We start from the raw sequence: 21,554 nt of genomic DNA on the forward strand, positions 1-21,554 counted from the left end.
GGGCAGGCTTTGCCACTGCAGTTCTGCAGGGCCTCTTAGCCACTCCTAATGCTGTTTAGCTCCAGCCCCCCAACCATAGCTTTGGGCCTCAACCCAAATGTAATGACTGCAACAGTGAAACACGAAGAACATAGTACAGTTGTGTACACTTACCATAAATGTAGATGTTCGATTGTATTCACTGTTGCAGTCCAGGTTACCCACCCACCATCCCCCTTATTTTTGCTGGAACTTATCTTTACTTCTCTAATCTATACAACCTAGGTGGTGTATTTGCTTATAGAGGAAGGTAAAGCTTATTTTTGGTGCATGTATGTTTTATTAACATAATTTTAGCCTACCCTTTTGGGGGCACCTGACATCTTGGGCAAGAAAAACTGAATAAAATGGCGTCGGCTGCATCTTTTATACCCCTGACGACCTGACGTCAAGGAAGAGGTGACAGCAACTGACGCAGGATCCAAGACTTTGGAATTTAGGCCGACTTAGGGCAACCTGCCAGGAGGATAACCCAAATGTAATGACTGTAACAGTGAATACACTCGAACATCTACATTTATGGTAAGTGTACACAACTGTACTTTTCCTGACCAGGTGCAAGCTTACTAAGAAATGTAAATATAGAGTTTCTTTTAGCCTGAGAATCCAGAGAATTGTTAAAAATGATGCAATCTAAAATGAGTCAGCAGGATGTATTATCAATTTAAAGAACTTTCTCAGAGACAGAGAAAGAGCATTTGGTATTTTGTCTAAAGCTGACAACAACTCACCAGTACTCTAATTTTCTCTATATGTAACTTTATTTAGAACTGTGATTGCTCTTAGATATAGATAGAAAATAGTAAGTTTAGTCTATTGCGGTGGCGGTACTGCGGTAGTGTTTTCACCTCAAAGTAAGACGCTGTCCGGTTCGATTCTCAGCTAGAGCATCTTCTGCGTGGAGACATGCGTGAATGGGCGTACCTTTGTTGAAGGTTGTGCATCAGAGCTGGCAACTCGGTACATAAAAATCAGCTGCCGATCATTAGCGGACCGGAGTTCCGCTGTGGCGACCCCTAACCAGGAAAAGCCGAAAGACACACACACAGTCTAGCTATTTTCTGTATTGATGTCAGAACTATTCTACTGTATTATTTTAAGCATTATCCTGTGATCTCTAAACACTTGACTAGCACTGTGTAGTAAGAAGTATTGTCTTGTGTTTTTTTTTATTATTTATTATTAAATATTTTTTAAACCTTTCAACTGTGGCTGTTTTGTGTAGAGATAATTTAAGCTTTAGTGTACATTGCATGTATATAGTGATACTGTCCAAGCCACTCCAATAGCTTTAGCCCTGGGTCACACTTACTGTTTGGATAATAATATTGCACAGTAATAATTGGACACCCTTTGGAAAGGGCCTTTTTAGTAGCTGATATTAGTGGTTGGTTGCAGCTGGTACTATATAGACTGGCAGGAAGGGGCATAGCTGGAGAACCTGTGCCAGCCTTCCCCAGGAGTGTCTGTGTGTTTGTATGCAACTCATATCTTAAAGAGAGTGTGTGTGTGTGTGTGTGTGTGTGTGTGTGTGTGTGTGTGTGTGTGTGTGTGTGTGTGTGTGTGTGTGTCAGCTACTTGGGCAGGGACACAAAGCACTGGTTGGACAGAGAGGGTGCTGGAGGTTTTAGCTTGACCACTAGGCTGAGATTTGCACCCTATAGCTGTGCCACTGGGGAGTCTTACTGGGGATATAGAGAGAAAGGGAGAAACCAGCCCCAGACTGACTGTGATCTCTGTGTGCTCTTAAGGGAAATTGTACTTTGCTGTGTGTGTACTTGTTATCCTTCCCTATGTGGACATGCATATAATCTATTCCTCCATTATACGCACACATATATTTCTGTACATGCATGTAAGATGTGTGCTGTACCCATGTACTTTATATATATATATGTATATATATATATATATATATATATATATATATACACACACACACACACACACACACACACACACACACACACACACACACACACACACACACAGACAAATATTTATATATTTCTGATTTCCTTTTCTTAATGTTTTTAATGAAAGGGCTCATAACATGCATGCTAAAGTAAATTCAGCTGTATATCATGTTTGCCATCAATTGTTACATTTACTTTGTAGATTAGAAAATGCTTATGCACTCTGCCTGTGCAAGAACTGACTCAAAAGTCAGTGGAAGACATCTCTTTCCATGGATCTGTGTACCAGATGTGCATCTTTCCCTGGAAAGTTGTCACAAGAAAGCTTTAAAGACATTCTTATAAACATTCTCAGTGTACCTAGTTAATAGGGCAAGCCACCTGACTCACTTCCTGCAGAGCAGTCCTGATTTGGGCATTTCTGTCCTGTAGTGGTGGTGGTGGGTTTGTGAAAATGATAAATGTGTTGACACTTTATAAGAATTGCAAGAAAAAAAATTCTGACTATTGTCTAAATGTGACAGACTTATTGATACCACATTTAAGTCACCTTAATATATAAAGTAGTATAGACAACCAACATTTAAAACTTAGCATTTCAAAACTGTGATGCTGCTTATGTAAATTTATCAGAAGAGTTGACAACTGCCTAAGAACCCTTGACTAATCTAATTGGTCTGTTTCACTATGAAAGGCATGGCTACATTGGAAACAGCTGTGAATCAGTGCAAGTTCTCTTCAGTCTGCAGTAAAGACAGTGAAAAACAGTTTCACATCTCTCTGTTTTTTTATAGCAGCTGCAGTGCTGCTCACATCAGCATGACTAATTGCCCGTATAAGATTGTCAGCAGTACCTGACAGTGTCAGCTTCAGATTTCTCTGTGTCTGTGGTATCCCATGCAGGTGGAGACAAATTCCTTTGTAAAGTATGTGAGAAGTTAAGCTTAAAAAAAGGTGGGTGGGTTTCCCTTCCATTGATTCCATGCAAGGAAATGAAAGTTTTATAAATTACGGTTATGTTTCTGGTACCTATACAATACTGGAACCATATTGTAGGGAGAGAAGTAACCTAAGGGTTGAGTTAAACTGTAGAAGAATCTGCAGTGTGTTAGTTCACTTTGTTTGCCTTTCCAAATCCTTTGTGCTTTTCTCCTATTTTACACTGTTGTATTGAATTTTATACCAGAAGCAAAAAGGTTGATTTTTTTCTGTTTTCCCTTTGATATGTCTGAATTGAACAAAGTTATGAGTACTGGACCTAGGATAGATTCCTGTGGTACTCCAACTACTCATTTTCTATACTTATGACTTTATCCCTTTAATCACAATCCTCTGTGTCCTACCATTCAGACATGCAACACTCCACTCCACTTCTCTAAGTGATGATCCTATGCCAAATCCATCCAGTTTTCCTACCAGTCACGAATGTGAAAAAGAGGCAAAAGCCTTGATGAAGTCAAAGATAGATAACATCTACCATAATCCTTCTGTCAACTCTTCCTTTAATCTAGTCACAAAACTGGACCAGGATTGTCTTATAGCTTCTTCTTCACTGCAGGGCCTAATAAGGACTTCATAATGTTTTCTCAAGGAGGTATATCATTTGGTTTCAAGATTCTGTCCATAACATTTCCTGCTACCATTTTTAAGCCAGCAGGCCTGCATTTCCCTAGATTTTGTATGCTTTACTTGTACAAGGGTATGACATTTGTTGTCTCTGAGTTCTAGGCATTTCTGCAGTAGCCAGTGAGATCTGTTGAAAAACCTGTGTTGGAGATCTGGAGTGCACTGACCAGATTCTTGAGGAACCTTGGAAGCAGCCCAGCTAGTCTGTGTCATTTATTCTGCCTTAGAGAAGTATATTCCCTCACAACTTCCTATCTTGCTGTATGTCCTCTGCTGTTTCATGCACCTTCCTTCCAGCATGGCACCCTCCATTTGCTTTCATTTATAAAGACTGAAATCATGTCCCTGCTTTTTTGTTCACCTTCATCAGGTCTGTCCCTTTCCTTTCTTCTTTCTAATATATAGCTGACGACGGATCCCCCTCTGCACTGATTTTTTTTCAACTTGTGTTTTTGCTATCGTTACCTCTTTTGTCACCCTTCTGCTTGCTTATAAGTTCATAAATTCTTACAGACTGGTTTTACCTGTTGTTAGGGAAATACTCAGTTGATATGTAAGGCAGCCTAGTTCAGAAACAGGGCATATGCTGAGTTAGGTACGCATTGAGATGTATTTGTTATTGATGTGGTAGTGTAGGTTTAAGTTTACATTGCAGGTGTTTGCTTTACCGCTATTTCTGATTTGGTGAAGAAGTTCAAATAGTGCTGGGACATTCATAGCATGGAAGGATCCTGTGCAACACTGAGGGAGGTGTAGAGGGATAGAGGTTTATTCTGTCAGAGTAACTAAGCATACTGAAACCTGAGATCTTTTTGGCAAGGAAACATTGAAGTATATTAAGCTGGTTTAGGTGCTTAGTGAGATGCATGCTGAATGCAGAATTATATTCACTGCTGGGCCTAACAAGGAGGTAAAAGTTGGACTGTAAATTATTTGGACCTTGAGGAGCTACGATGAAGCATACATTGTGTAAGGTAGAAAGATTTTGTAACCACCAAAGAGACATGCTGGTTAAAGGAGAATCTGCTATAACATCCTAAGGACTAAGGTCCTGATAACTGTGAAATTTAAGTGGAACTGTGTCTATATGGTAAGCAGTTGTGATGCTAAATTTACTAGAGAAAACTATGCTACATGTCTTGGCATTGAAGATAAGCCCAAGATTAAAACACCAGAAATTTGTTTAGTTCAGGCCTTCCTAGAGAGGTTGAGTATCAGTATAGGATTTTATAACTGCACCTAGTTTGCAGTTGTCAGCAGACTTGGTTAGTCTAAATCACTTTATATCACCGTTCATGTCGGATATGTACATAACAAAGAGGAAAAGACTTAGGACCGAACCCTGCTGCACACTGCTGGTTACATCTAAGCCTCCTAATGTGTCCGAAGAAGGCTTTATGTTTGTCTATTGAATTACCTGCAACCCTAAATTCATAGTCTGCCTTTTATTTTCGTAATGGTAAGTTTATGAGCAAATACTCTTGGTCTTAATAGTGTAGTTTATGTTAGATAGCCAGTTTCCTATCCAGTGAAATATTTCACTTGCTAAATCCTAATTACACCTCTGGCCTTAGCAGCGGATTTCTTTTTTGAGTTCAGATAATCACTAGTCTCCTTCCCTCTCTTATCACAGCATTTCACGCAGAATATAGTCTCACTCCCATTGGTTTCATTATATACTATATTAATGTAACAAAAATGCAGAACTAGATGTCTCCACCACTAAATAATTGGATTTTATGCTGAGACTAATAATTTGTTAATTTGTTGTTTGCTTGATTGATAGCATTACATAAGTGGGAGTCTTTAGTTTATGTTTTATGGTCTGAGGAAGCACATCAGTTGTGAAAGCGCTTACCGTCATTTTATTATTTGTTTATTAAAGTATTTTGATGTTCTGCTGTGTTGTGCCTTTGTGGTATCTTCGTTTGCTGTTTGAACATATTTTTACCATTGGCATGTTCTGAGTGATTCATTCTTTTGTCTGATAAAAAAAAAAATAGAAATAAAAAATCTCATATTGTAGCATACTGCTTGCTACAATGTAGTAAACAGTTGCTGCAGTTTAGACCACACACAGAACACTACAGTTGTCAGGCCTGACTGCAAATGCAATACTGGCTTTTAAAAGCCAGTATTGCACTAAAGAACGATCAGGAATTGGGATGATGGATACGATCATAGCCGATCATGATCTATAACACTTTGTACATGGGGCAGTTGCTCCCTTTGCCCTGTCCTAGTTAGGCTACAGGTTTGTTGAGTACATTTGCCAGTTTATGGGTAGATAGTTGAAGTCACCCAAAAGAAAGGTATTTGATTTGACGATTAACCTTTTGGGTTAAGGCATCCTAGATGCTCTGAAGTGGTCAAAGATGGGGTAATATAACTGGCTCCAATGTGATAATGTACTTTTTCATTTTATTTTATTTTACTTTGAATGTTTTTACCTGGGTAGAGCACTGACTGATTCTGAGCAATTTCAGTCTCAGCTAAAGATCAGTTAAATGACCACTTTTACAAGTTATGAAAAAAGTACATTCACAAATGAAGTGACAGCTATTTAAATATAAAACTACATTAACAAATAAAAAGAGTGATAAACATATTAAGATATTACTATATAGTGTGTACAAAACTAACTTTATATTTACATTGCCAGAAACAACATTTCTTAGGACTATTATATAAACACCTGAGGTAGGAGAAAGCAAAAGCAGTGGATATTAATGTAAGAGGTACTATAGAAGAGAGATACTGGTTGTTTTATATTGTGCGACCTATCTGGTAGCAGACAGATTTTACTTGATTAAGTACATGAGATTTTAGCTGTGCGTAGAACCTGAGGTAAGATGTGATGTAGTCTCAGTGTGATTGAGGTTTCTGAGGTTGTATGTGAAGGCTTGTTTTAATAGTTTTGAGGTTAAAGGAAGTAGAGAATTTTCATGTATGAGTCTGAAGTGTTGTGAGCCTAAGAGCAGGTCAGCTCTTTACTTAAGTGACAGCCAGTTTGTTTTTTTCTAGCGTTATACAGTATATTTTGTTTTCGGGTGTTTGAATGGTAGTGAAGGTTTTAGCAACTGTTGCTGAGACAAGAGGGAGACTGTATTTGAGTTGAGGGAGGAAGATTCCTTTCCCCATTGCAGGTTTGCATAAGTGTGAGAAAAAAGGTGGTATTTTTATGTCCATAACAATAATGTTTTATTTATATTTTCTAGCTGCATGATGAAACTGAGAGAGGGGGATATAACCAGAGACCTGCTGTAAGGGACAGGTTTTGTGATTATAGATGGTTGTAGCCTTAGGGGATTTGCTGAGCTTCTGTTTTGTGCAAAATGGCATTATTTGTTGTTGATGCATTTGGTATGAGGTTTTTGCTGTCAATTTGTTCACTATGCTTTTGGTAGTCAGATTGTAGGTCCTGCTATAATTTAGTTACTGAGTGGTTAGAGCAATAGAGAACCCTATCTTCAATGTATAATAGAAGAGGACGGCAGGGAAAGTCCACTGGGAGTTTGTTGATGAGGGCAGAGAATAGTAGGGATTGAGAACAGAACCTTGCGGTATCCCTTTATGAAGATGGATGGTGATGAAGTCATGGTTTACTGTGAAATGCCAGTTTAACAGATAATGTTGGAAGCAGGGGATGGCATTTGAGCTAATGCCTAGTTTGGTCAAATGGAGTAAGACGCTGTAGTGGTTAACTAAGTCAAAAGCTCAATTGAGTTCTATGAAAATGTTTGTAGATAGTATGTCTTTGTCATTATTATGTTATTGACATAAGAATGCCATTGGTTAGTGACCATATGGCTGTGACAGTGCTCCTTCCTGACCAAAATCCATGCTGTTTGTGTGAGAGAAGGTGATATTTAGTAAAATAGTTTGTAAGTTGGAGGCAGTCAGTTTTTCTAGGGAGATGTATAAAGTTGGAAGGATGGAAATGAGGTGATAGCGAGAAGGGAGTGTGGGGTGTTTTTGTTTGGGAAGTGGCATGGCAGTTTTCCAGATATCTGGCATTGTGTTGATGGCAAGACAGAGATTAATAATGGGTTGTAGTGTTTGGCAATGACGTGTCAACAGTGATAAATGAACCAAGGATGGAGCCTGTCATTACCTGGGGTCCATCAAATTGAATTTGTCTAATAGTGGCATCTTTGGGTGATATCCACCTGAAATGGAAGGGAAACAAATATTCAGGAGGGAAGAAGGGGTGGGTAACTGGGTGGGGGATGGGGGTTCCTGTATAGTGAGGGAAGTCACTAAAGTGTTTGTGGAAATCTTGTGCTGAAAAGGTGGAGTAGTCTGAGAAGAGCAGGGAAGACTGTGCCCACAGAGGCTGTTACTTTTAAATTAATTTTATTGATTGTAACTAAGACTTAAGCCAGTTTCATATTTATATCATGCAAAACCTGATGAAAAGTAATGGGGTTATGAACAGATACAGATATGCCTTCAAAGTTGCAGTTGGATCTGAAGGCATGATGTGCATTGTAGCCTGACATAGAGGGGATGTTCTCACTGCACTGGAACCAGGTTTCTATAATAATACAAATGCTGATGTCTTCATGGGTAGGAAAGGCCTCAGTTTGAGAAATTTTGTTGTCTAGGCTGCTGGTATTCATCTGTACTCCCTTCATATTATCTGTATGGGAATTTGCTATATTGGGATATCCATCAGGTGAGCTCTGTGTAAAAAGGCACTATGGGTTTAGCAAAAAGTGGTAGCCAGTATGTGAAAACTGAGAGGTGAAAGGTGCATGCCATCCAAGTCAAAATAGAAGGTTCTATTGATCATTTCATCCCATGTAAATGTACATCGGATCTCCCAATAGTGACACCAGTTTACTGACCTCTCCCCATTTCCATTTTCTTTACAATTCATTTACCTAAAAACACCATTGTCTCTGTGTAGTTAATCTTTCTCTCACACCTTTCCTTCAGTCAAAACCACACATTGGTACTATGACTGTTGTCTAATGGCAGCTACACCTGATCATCCATGATTCCCTCCACTTTTGTTAGGACCATATCAAGAATTCTTATTTTTCCAGTGCATTTCTGCACCACTTAGCTAAATACCTCATGGTCCAAGAATTTAGTGAACTCTTTCCCCCTTTCTGTAGCTGAGCTCAGAATAGATTCAAGTCTCCCATGGCTTTTATCTTCTTTTATCTATTCCATTCATTTAATTAAGCCAGTAAATAAATTAATGCATGAATCCAACAAATGAATTAACACATCTTTTCCTTCATATGGGAAAATTTGCCTGAAGATGTAAAAGCTGAAATTTTGAATTCTCTCCTCGATAGGGAGGTTGTATTTGGATCATCTGCTGCATCTGATGTTCTGAAAAAAATGTGACAAGAGAGAAAAACTGATTCAAGGGGAGACTCAGATTTTTCAGCCTTCCTTCTCCAAGTTTGTTAAAGATTTCATCCCCAACTCAGGATCCTTTTATAAAAAGCAAACTAAGCAGTCTTAGCAAGCTTCAAGCAAGCAGACATTCAAGAACCAATGGCAAGGTGGCAGTAAAATAAAGGGGCGAGATACCCATATACCAGGATGATCCGACAAGTTGGAATGACTAAGTACAAAATGTACTCCCCCACACACAACCCTTTAATTCTTCCCCCAAATTTGATTCTCCATTTCTCTGTTTGGCAACAGATAATCTCAGAGAAATGGGAGCTGAGAGCTGTCCATCAGGGGCACAGATGGCAGTGGGAATTCCCTACCTGCTTTTCAGGGGATGCCTTCTTATCCACTAGATCACACTTATTTTTTTCTCTCTGCTTTTCAACATCTACTGGCTCAAGGGGCAATGGAACCCGTTTCTCTCTCTCTATCACGGAAATTAATTTATTCAAAAACGTTCTGGTGCCAAAGAAGAAAGCTTCATGTTGGCCAGTCTTGGATCTTTTCTTTCTCAACCAGTATGTTCACAACCTGTTAACCTCTTATTCTCCTTTAATTTTTTTGGTAACTCAAGATTTAAAGGATGCATATCAACACATTCCAGTAGCAAAAGATTTCAAGTGTTTCTTAAGATTTTGTGTGTTTGGATTATATTACACTTTCAGTTCTCTGCTTTACCCTGTAGGTTATCCACTGCTCCAAGGGTGTTTATAAAATTTCTAGTTCTATTCATACCCTGTTGCAGACTGCAAGGTGCTCTCATTTTTCATAACTGAGCAATTTTTTTGAGACTCTTTTTCAAAGTGTTGGAAATCTCTCACTTGAATGAGAGATCTTCACAGTGTGTTTAACCGGGGGAGTATTCAAAAATTGAGTTCAATTCCAAGCCCACAGAATAGTGTCCCTGGGCCATTTCCTGGCTACATCTAAGCAAAAAAGCTTTTCTCCCACAGAAAAGTAGACCTCCATCTGGTCTTGAATTTTTCTATTCAGGCAAAGACTTCAGCAAGAGAATTTCTCAGGATTTTATGATCTGTGGCATTTTTGATACTAATGATTCCTCTAGCCAGACTCCACATAAGATTCAAGATTCTATGATATATACAATCTGTATGGTCCCAACATCACCATCCCCTGACTTTTCAAATTCCAGTTTTGAGATTTGTAAAAAAGGAACAGCTTTGATGGCGAGACCAGTTTTATCTGGATCCTGGTCTCCAATTCCTCTTTCTAGCTCCACTGTAGTCTGCAACAAAATATGTTTCATACTTTACTTGGGGTGTGTCTTTGGGATAAAACTGCAGGGTCTATGGAATAAAAAAAAAAAAGACCAGAACATATAAACATCAAATATATGTTGGCAATAATAAATGTTCTTAACTCTGTCAATCACCTCTACAAGTGGTCACAGATAATACCACAATGGTGTGGTCCATAAACAAACAGGGAGGTTCCAGATCTTATCATCTGTGCAGATTAGCCATGATAGCCTGGAATATAATAATTCAGCACAGTCTAACTCTTCCAACTTCTTACATTCTAACAGAACAAATCCTTGTGGCAAACATGCTGAGCAGGACAAGGAAAGACCTCATGAATGGAAAGTGAATGGGGGGGGGGGGGCTTCTAAGATTTGCTCCAGCTGTGGGGGACACCTGGGACAGAGCTGTATGCATCCATTCACAACAAACAACTAGAAAAATTCTTCTCCAGGACTCCTTGTAAGCAAGCCTTGAAAACAGATACATTCTCATTTCCATGGAAGGAATGTTCCTGTATGCCTTTCTAACCTTTCTGATCAATTATTTATTTCTTATGAATGTATAAAAACAGACAATTTCTAAATGGTTGTCCCTTGCTAGTTCCTTCTGTTAGTCCCAGCATAACAAGTCAATTCCAGGCAGGGTTAGGTTACATTCTGCTATGGCCTTGGGTTCTTTTGTGACTTTTTGGAAATTGGTGGAATGTAGAAGTACTCCAGACAAAACAAATTAGTCGTCTGTAGTTAGTTTCACAAATCACTAGAAACTAGACTCCTTTCCCATGTGAAGAGGAGGATTTGCTAGGGCCACTATCCAAGTTGTCCCGGACTCTCATCCGTCCTTCTCCTAAACTTTCTTAACTGTGGTATTCTACCCACATAGATTAGGCTACTGCAGCAATGATCTAATGATGACTATATTATAGTTGTGTAAGGAGACCTACCATAAGAGTGATGTTTGAGTAGATCACTACTGCAATAGCCATCCCCCCATCCATTTCTTCCAAAACTTTATGATCTGTTTGCCAGGGTGAGGACACTTATTTTTGACCTTTTTCAGGGCTCTGGCTTCCCTTGTTCATCTGGCATGAAAGCTCAGAAGGGCTTGGCACTCAGACCACTGAGTTACTTCTCTGTAAGCTCAAGTTTTCAAAGATCTGAGTGCATGAATGGTACTGTTAGGCTTTGGAAGCTGTCTAGCTTTTATGTCCTAAGATATAACCCATACAGCTTAGGATACTGCGGCAGCCTCCTCCTTTCTTCGGAGGAGTAGTCACCTTTCCCTTATAGTCTTGTAATACAGCCTTGCTATTGCTACCTGAATGAAAGTGAATTACTTGTGCTAGTTCAGTGGATTCTTCATTTCTTATCTTGTTATAGCATGCGTAACTCAACTTTTCCTCCCAGTCCTACTCACTTAGTACTTCCTACCTTCATATGTTATCTTCCCTAACATTCACCTTTCACCTTAACTACTTGCTGTCAGATTGACAGGAAGAACAGAAAGTACACTTGGATGACTTTAGTTTGTGTATGCAGTTATACCTGTGTACCTCTAATTGCAGGAAATATGGAGAAAGCTAAAAATAATGGGGGGGGGCAAAGGTCCAAAATCAGGAATACATCTTGCATATTGCTCTTATGAACTTTGAAAGTTACTAGAATAATAGGTTTTGCACTATCATTAATTTCTGAAGGATATGAAATCTGAAATTCAAATGCATGTCATTATTTAGTGACTTCATTCCTCAATGACTTTTCAGAAAACTACAAATGTTATAAGGAAAAGGAATATGAGGCAAAACTCTGGACATTCTGCAGAAATTCAGACAGTTGAAGGTATGTCTGTATTTTTAGGAAAATGTTGTTGTGTCTTTCGGTTTTTCCCGGTTAGGGGTCGCCACAGCGGAACTCCGGTCCACTAATGATTGGCAGTAGATTTTTATGTACTGAGTTGCCAGCTCTGAAGCACAACCTTCAACGAAGGTACGCCCATTCACGCATGTCTCCACACAGAAGACGCTCTAGCTGAGAATCGAACAGGACAACATCTTACTGTGAGGCAACAACGCTACTGCAGCACAACCATTTCATCTCCTGTACATCTAGAAGTGTTTTGTGAAACGCATTTTTGTGTCTGCATTTCTTGTATATATTTAATTTCTTTAAAAAAATAGGATCAGGGTTAAGCTACAGCAGGAATATAGATCAGATTTTTCTTTTTTTGTGGTCACAATTTTACAATTTGTTTTGTTGTGCTTTTAGGACAATGCAAGAATTGGTGATGAATTCATGAGACAGATTGAATCAATTGCTGCTTATGTTCCATACATGACCTGTCCAGGAAACCATGAGCAAGCATAGTAAGTACTCACCTTATGAAATGTTTTTAAGCATACTGAAGGCTGAAAAGCAACTTGTATCGCTGGTTCTGTAAGCTCTGTGTACGGTAAGAACTCCAGGGAATGCATCTGTTTTACGATCTTTCTCTAATACATTTTAACTCCTTGGTGTTATAATGTATTAGCTTAATGACTGGTGAATCTGTGAATAATGTTTATGAATAGGACCCAAGGTTCTGCTTGGTGTCCTGCAGGTTAAGTTGGAGTGCCTGAAGTTGTGCTCATTTGTCTTCCCATGAGTCAGGCAACATGTCTTTGAAATGATGGAAATAAGGCCTGGTGCAGTTGGTTGTGTGACACAGACATGTCATCATTTGACAAGATGAGAAGACCTGCAGAGGGTCACATTATCATGGAAATCAAGACAGCTACCTCACAATTCCATTCACATGCCCACTTGGTAACATCATCTGGCTTGTTGGGGGTTAAGACAAAACCGAACAACAACCAGCCATAGTGTGAAAAAGCAATATACCCAATCCTTCCCTCTTGTTACAGAACAGAGTAAGCTTGGTTGTCATAAGCCTTCTTTTCTTTCTTTTGTTAGAGAAAGAAACCATCTAGAGAATGGTCACCCATTATAGCCCCATTATGAATTATCACCAGAGGATTTTGGAGAGGTTGGGGATAAAATGTACCCCCCAAAAAAGTAATCATCTTGTAGTTAATTTGACATTATGCACCGACTCACATATGATAACATACTGAGCATTTGCTTCATGTGTCAACTTGTCTGTGTCACATACTTGCTTAGAAAGACATCATGTTCCAACCTGTCCATGGCATCATGTGCCCCAGCACATCTCTCACTGTGGTATGGTTGCATTTTGTAAGATAATTATATGGACTTGGCCACCTGTGGATGGAACAGAAAAAATGCATATGTATAAAAAATTTACAGATGCAAAACAGTAATACTGACACCTGAAAATACAGCCTTGGAAGATTATAACTGAAGTATTCTTATTATATCTCATGATTGTTTAGTATTTTGCATTAGCTTTTCTGTCACCAAGACCAGTTTTGAATAATTTTGTGAGTAGTTATTGCTTTTTTAAATTATTGTTACCGAGGATCAGAGCCACTGAATATCAGATAAAATCATAAAATCAAACAGTTCTGCAATTTATACAGAGGAGGATTATAAAATAATATTAGGAAAATAGATGCTTACTTTAACTAATAAACTTGAAGAAAATTTGCACAAAATAATGTCCAAAATTGTGTTTTACTGTTCTCCATTTCCAAAAAAAATCCTAAATATTATGCTGAATGTCCTTGTGTTCACATATTTTTAATGGTAGACATAGTTCATGACCCTGAGATAATGCCTTATGAATGCTGTGGAATGTAGGGGAAAACCTACTTATAGTCTCCTGGAAAATGAGGAAGAACATACAAGTACAAACAGATGAAAAAAAATCAAATGAAATATAAAATGTCTTGCTGACATAAATCCAATTATGTAGTTATTTGCTGGTAGATGCCATTCTTCTTTGGTAGGAAAGTCTTGTAATTGATGTGTAGTAGTAAATGCCCTCGCTCAGGTCTAAAGCAAAGGTGCATTAAGTGTGCATAATTTAGCACAAATGGCAGTAGTATTTATCCTGACTGAGGTCTTATAAGGAGTAAGAAGAAAGTATGTAAACACCTTTTACTATAGTTGGTAGGATTTAGGATTATGCTTGTGTATTTCTGTTACGAAAAGACAAAGATGAAAAGACAGTTGCCTAAAATGTTTTTTTTTTGTTTATGTATTCCTGGATTGGGAGGACTACAGTGGAGCAGAGAAAGTTAGAATGCTTAAAACTGACACCAGTGTGGCTGGGTGGCTTCACAGGTTGCCTATGCCTCCATTCCAGATAGCCACCCAAAATGGACTTCTGTAACTTTCTGGGATGTCTTGTGTAATTATTTTTACTCATTACCAACAGTGTCTAAAGATGTGTATTTTTTGATTAACTGTGAATTTAAAATTGTGCATTTTTTATTATTTGTATAAGATCTATGTTTGAGGTTTTAAGCCTCACTTTTAGTCAACTTGGTATTTTTCCATCGCAAGAATCAAATGAGACTTAACAAAATTTCTTCTCACTTTACAAAGAACAACTTGTAATTTTGTTATCTGCTGAAAGATTGATGATGCAAAATTAACTAAATCAAAATGTTAGAATTCAGTTTGTGGTGAACACATAAAAAGTATTTTTAAAACCTTGTTTCCATCTGTTTGGGAAAGGACAGATAGTTGATTAGAAGAGGTCCCCTCAACCATGCAGTGTTTCATAACTGTCAGCTTTATTTGCCAATGAGTATTAGTTTTTTATTTTCAAATGCTGCTACTGAGCTATAAACCTATTAAAGACTTGACTTTTTTAACATTCTTGAGTGAATTTTGTGTGTTTTCTAGACTTAAGATCTGCTATTCCGGGAATGTGATGAAATCTTTATGAGGTTAGACAAAGATGCTTATCAATGTCAATTTGTTGTTCGTCTTATACTGTTATTTTGGTTCATTCTTGTCTGAGAATCTGCTTTGCTTGTAGTCTTTTGTAAGAAATACTGAAATCAAAATAAAGGAGATCTAGAAATCTCTTTTAACGCAACCACAAGCCAGTTGGCTAAATTGGGTAGAGAACTACCTTTATGTAAGAAAATTACTGAACTAGTGAGCAGTTTCATAAGGCTCTGATGTCTTAGATTATAGTTGTCTGTGCAAGGGTTAGCATTAGGGGCCTTGCTAATCCTGATAGTAATAAGTGAACACAGCTTGCGGCATGGCTGGATTATAGAGGACTCTGACATAGTTGCACTAGCTGCATGATTGTTTGAGGACAAGATTTGCCTGTTACAATAAATTGCAAATAACTCCCACCTCTTTTCTGATAATAAGAAGGACATTCAAATGGGATGAGTAGTTTTTCTAGTGAGGAAAAAGAAGTGGTTTAAATGTCTGATAAGAATAAATCTAATGTTGTCCTTTTCGTTTTTCCTCAACAAATGGGTTATGGGTCTGTCCTCGGATGCGACTCGGCTGCATTCCACAAACTTCAGATCAAACTCTCGAGCTCTTCCCTCTATCCATAATGCCCTAGTGCACCCCCCAGTACATAACATCACATTTTCTGCCATCTCACACAGAGGCGGATCCTCGTTGTGAGCATTTTTCAAAATTTTATCAAGTGTTTTTATAAATGTTTTTTCTTAGAATCCTCTTTCTCATTTCTTATTTAGTTATTTACTTTTATCTTTAAATATTTTGATATAGCTCCTCCCTCTTAGCTTTTAGTCTTTGGTCTTTCTTATCATTAGCCATTCTACTTCAGTAAGGTCATTTCCTACATACCATTGTTAGTACTTTTTCTTCCTTTACCTTTCTCTTACATTTCCTACCCAGTTTATCAGGATATTTTTCCCTAACATCATTGATAGTTCTTTACTGTAAACTTATCCTTTTCTATCTTTTCTTTATTTTTTCTTTCTTTATTTTTATTTATAGAAATACGACTGAGAAGCCTGGAGTTTTTAAAAAATGGACTTCCTGTGAGCACAAAATTCCAAATTTGTATGCCCACAGGGAGAGTGTTTTTTTTTATGGGCAGCACATCTTTCCACAAACTGTACCATTTGCACTGCATTTAACTCAAGGGATATTGCAGATAGGAAGAATAAGTTAAACCTCAAAGGGTTGTTACCTCCTCCATCTTCTTCCTCCTCTGTGGCCAACCCCCCAGCAAATCTCCAAAGACCCCATCGGAACATAGAAAACAGTCTTCACCTAAGTCTCTGAAGACTTCATCGTCCTCGGAGACTCTGCATAAAATATGTAGATCATTGGATCAGTCTTTGTCAGTTAAAAAGAGAAAAACTTCAGATTCTAAGGCCTCAGATCTGATAATTATTTCAGGCAGTCCTTCTGCTCAATCCATGGATCCAAAACCATTGTATCCAACTTTTGGCATGTCTCATAGTCCAAGATATTTCTCATCTGAGTTTGCTATCGACCCTGTTTCTCTTCGGCTCCAGTCCCCTTTCATGCAAACTCAAACGAAACAGTATAGACCTCAGTCCACTACCTTATCTGTCAGGTTCTCCAGGAGTTTTTCTGTAATGGATAGGATGATGAGAAAGTTCCTCAGAGCTCAGATCCAGATGGGGATTGTACTGTCTCTGTCCCCCATCAGATCTCTGAGCTTTCCTTCTACATCCCATACAGTTGCATCTGCTTCTCTGATCTGTCCTTAAGTTTCTGAGACCCCAGATCTGAGGGTTCTGAGAGTATTGGTGTGGGAGCCAAAAAGGATTACATCTTCGACTCCAACAGGTTCCGCAATCAGTTCACCTCCTGTTCCCTTGGATTGGGATGAATCTCAGAGCCAAAGCATCGTTGTCAGATCTGCGGGGCCAGGATCTGCTCCAATGATGTTGGAGCCATCCTTGCATCTTGAAGCCTCAGCACTAAATAGCTTGAGTCCATCTCCCTTCCCAAGGCATGGATCTGGGCAAAGTTATGGCTTGCCTGCCTTTAGAGTCTCGGGTCCAGTGCGGCTGGCCATGGCTTCTCCTGGTCTGTTGGCCTTCAAGGTTGTGGAGAAAGTGTTCTGTCATTCTAGAGATCCAGTCTCTCATACTTCCTCAGATCTTACACTTTTTCCTTTATGGATCAGAGCTCTGATCCTGTCAGACCTACGCTGCAGGGACAGCCAGTACCAACTAGCATCCAAACAGCTCTCACAGAGGACCTACCTCTCTCTTTGAACAACTCCACATAGCATCCCACTGAGGAAGTTCACCGAAAGAAAATGTGTAAAAGGAGACGCATAGATTTCCCCTTGGAATCTCTCACTGAAGATATTGACTTCAACAAAGTCCCCCAGATCACCACCTGATGACATCTCATTTGGAGACATTTTGGAGATCCTTAAGTGGAAAGGTGGTTGGTCCTCAGATAATCCTTCCCCTGAGAAGTCAGCATTTCTGGAAACGTTTGGTGCTGGCCCATGTATGTCTTGGGTAACTCTCCCAGCTGATGAGGTTATTGACCTTGTCTCTTACCAGGCATGGAAGGAATCGGATTCTGTTGAACCAATCCCACATCATCCAGGTAAAATTTTAGCTACGCCAAAAGAAAAAATCCTATTGAAGAAAAGGAGTCTCTGTTGATGCAATGGTTATGTTAGCAGCCACTAAGAAGGAGCTAGCAGAACAGAGGTTTTTCTGTCCATGTCCCTAACAGAGAGTCCAGGACATTGGACAGGTTTGGAAAGCAGGTATTTACTTCAGTGACCTTTGCCTTGAGGTCCCTGAATTATTTGGTGCACTTTACAAGACTGCACTGGGATTTGACCAAGGAACTCTCAAAATCTCTCTCTCTCTGAGTCCATGCCTGCAGAAGACTATAAAAGATCATCCTCGCAGATGGCCGTTTTATTATTTGTTTCCAGTGCGTCCATGAGGTTGATTTCTCAGGCAGCAGAGGGTACCTCAGGGGTGTCCGGTTCGGGCATTGTCATATTGAGACATGCCTGGATGCGATTATGTGATTTTGTGGAGCCTCTCTTGTCTTCTTTCATCAATGCCTCCTTTAATGGAACATCCTTGTTTGTCCCTTCTGTGAAAGAAGCACTTTACTGCAGCGAGCAAAAAGGGAAGAATATGTCTGCTGTAGGGATTTGCTTTTCTACTCCTTGATGATCCTTTTCAGTGAATCAAAGAGGAGGCAAGAAAATGTGATTCATTAATCCCAGGGGTCTTTCCAGGATTCGTATGGAGACAACTCGTTCAGAGGCAGAGCAGGGAGTTCAAATGGAAGATGCCATCCTTGTGGCAGAGGAGGCCTGCAAAACCAGGGTTTCCGAGATTACTTCCAAGTTAGATCCTTTCAGTGCTCCTGAAGGGCTGCCTGACTGCTTGCCTCTGGAGGCAGTTGGGGGACATTTCTCCTTGCACCCAGATGCCTGGGCTACTATAACAAAAAATGTTGGGATGCTAAAAATAATCTCCAGAGGTTATTTCATACCGTTTTTCCAGATTTCCTCATCCAAAAGAAGCAAGCTTCCAGATGTCCCAACCAGTCAAAGATAATCTGCAGCTCAAGAAATTCAGAAGCTGCTGGACAAAAGTCATCCAGGAGATCCCACCAGATCAGAGAGGATTCAGAACTTCCTCAAGGTTTTAGTGCCAAAAAATGCAGGAGACCTGAGACCAGTTTTGAATCTCAGCAACCTGAACAATTATGTGAGGAAATCAGAATCCTTAAATGTAATGTTTCAGTCCTTTCTTCCTCTTTTACAAGGATGATTGGATGTGCTCAGTCAATTTTCAGGACGCATACTATCACATCAAAATAAACAGATGCTGTCGAAGATACCTGCCTTTTCATTTGGGAACCAGTTACTATCAGTTCAGAAACCAACCCTTTGGATTCATCACAGCTCCCAGAGTGTCTACCAAGTGTATGACAGTGGTAGCAGCTCACCTCAGACTACAAGGATTCTAAGTGTTTCCATACTTAGATGACTGGCTCCTCATCACTCCAAACAGGCATCTCCTGTAACAGTCCAAGGACTGTTTCCTCCAAATTTGCTAAGCTCTTGGCATTACAGACAACATTTCCAAATCCAAACTACTACTGGTACAGAGCTTGGAGTTCATTGGTGCTAATCTGAATACAATAAGTTAGACTGCTTCTGTACCTTCTCATCATATAGGTAAAACCAAGTCCCAGGTTCAACAAATTCTTTCTCATCCTGCCAGACTTATCCTTCAGGCCCTAGGTTCCACGGCAGCGTCTATAGTATTAGGTTCCATTAGCATATTACTGTATGTGTGCTCTTCAATGGACTCTAGCTGTTCAGTGATCTATTCTTTGACTACTGCTATCCTTCTCAGTCAAACTTACTCCAGTTTGCAGAAATCATCTTTGTTGGTGGATCCAGTTGGATGACATTTACATAAGTTGTCCATTCGTTCTGTCTCCTCCAGTAGCCACAGCGACCACAGACACCTCCCAACTGGGGTGTGGGAGGGAATTTCTTAGGAAGGATGGTCCAAGGCACATGATCCCCCCCCCCCCCCGGAGACCATTTCACACATCAGTGTCCTAGCGGTGAGATCAGTCCTGTCAGCATTGCAGGCATTTCAAGAGGTTCTCCCTCTGGGGACTATTAGAATTCAAACTGACAACATATCTGTGGTTTGGTATATCAACAAACAAGGGGAACTTGATCCTACCCCCTCTGTCGAGAAGCTACAATAGTGTGGCAATGGGCAGTCTCCTCCAATGGGTTTCTAGTGGCAATGCAAATTCTAGGAAGATCCAGTGACCTCGCAGACAAACTCAGCAGGTTCATTCTGATAACCTCACCTGTTTTCTCTCAATCAGTCAATGGCAGAGAAAATTTTCTGTTGACAGGGCCAACCCTGCTGCAGTCTTTTTGCTTCTCTCCACAGCAACAAATGCAGCAGGTACTTTGCCTTGATCCCCTCTCAGCAGGGGGGGGGGTCACTGAGAGATGCTGTAGTCCATGTTTGGCCTTCCAGTCTCTTTTACTCCTATCCCCCAGTACCTGTCATTCCAGAATTCTTACAGAAAGCCAGTCAGTTGAAGAGCTCAGTTATCCTCATGGACCACTTTTGGCCTCGCCAGGAGTGGTTTCCCTTCTTTTCGTCATATCTTTGTTATCCTTCTTGGATACTGGACCCTAGACCAGATCTTCTGTCACATCCCTTGGGGATAAAACATCCCAATATCCCAGTCCTCAAACTAACTGCATGGTTTCTCTAGTTCCATTAATAGATAATAAACAGCCAAGGCTTTCTTCCCCGGTTCATCATATAATTTTGTCCTCACAGAAAGATTCCAGTAGGAGGATTTACAAGAGTAAATGGAAAAAATTCACAATTTGGGCCATGAGAAATGAAATTGATTCTTTTGCTCTCCCCTTTTCTCCTGTGCTGGAGTTTTTAGCTTTTCTGTTTAAAGAAGGTGCTAGTTTTTCCACAAAGTACAATTGACAGCCATTTCAAATTTTCACTCAGGAGACAATGCTTGGTTGCTTCCAAGTTGTGCAAGGCTTTCCTAAAGGGCACCTTCTTGCTCCGACCTCCAGTGAAAGATCCGTCACCACTTTGGTATCTAACAGTAGTACTTCAAGGCTTAACTCAACAACCCTTTGAACCTTTAGCAAAAACTGATTTAACATTTCTGTCTTGGAAAACAGCCTTTTTGGTGGCTATTACTTCTGCAAAAAGGATTTCCAAACTCCATGCTCTTTCTTCCAAAGCCCTTTACATTGTTTTTCATAAAGATGGAGTTGCTTTATGAACAAATCCTTCTTTCCTACCAAAAGTGTCTTTTGAATCAAACATAAACCAAACCATTCATTTACCAGTTTCCTTTCCAGAATTTTCAAACTCAGAGGTTCTTGGGCTTTGTCAGTACAAATGCTTTGGAACAGCTATTCACACCCACAAAAGGCTCAAATGTCCTGGACATAGTACTCACTAACATGGGATAGCATTGCACACCCTACTGTGTGATGTCCCCCCTAGTAAGATCGGACCACAAATCAGTCTTTTCTGACATAATTATAAGACCAAATACCCATCAAGCTGAAAAATGCTTAAGAATTTTTCTAAGACAAATTACTTCATACTAAGTGATGGCATAAGAAGTTTTATATCCCCCTCAAATGCAGATAACACGGACTACTTTGCAGAGTTCTACACCAATGCCCTGTATAGCCACGTAAGCAGTATTATAGAATTGGCTGTACCGGTACCTGACTGGATTAAAACCAGGTCTTGCTGAAAAAACAAGCCACCCTGGTGGACCACTTTTATAAGCAGGCTGTGCAACAAGAAAAAGAAACTAATGTCTAAGAACAAGAGGGAACT

The 21,554-nt window shown here is 39.6% G+C and overlaps 1 protein-coding gene across 2 annotated transcripts in view; it reads left to right on the plus strand.

Annotated features, from left to right (window-relative positions):
• Positions 1 to 21,554, plus strand: part of ACP7 (acid phosphatase 7, tartrate resistant (putative)) — a 1,845,593-nt gene that overhangs the window by 701,258 nt on the left and 1,122,781 nt on the right. For both annotated transcript variants that reach the window (XM_044073975.1, XM_044073976.1), the window contains exon 5: positions 12,523 to 12,620. In XM_044073975.1, coding sequence (XP_043929910.1) covers positions 12,523 to 12,620 — 98 coding nt within the window. The remainder of the gene's footprint in view (positions 1 to 12,522; positions 12,621 to 21,554) is intronic.

The sequence above is a fragment of the Protopterus annectens genome, chromosome 6.part0, assembly GCF_019279795.1.
Source record: "Protopterus annectens isolate FY-2018-M chromosome 6.part0, PAN1.0, whole genome shotgun sequence".
Lineage (NCBI taxonomy): Eukaryota > Metazoa > Chordata > Ceratodontiformes > Protopteridae > Protopterus > Protopterus annectens.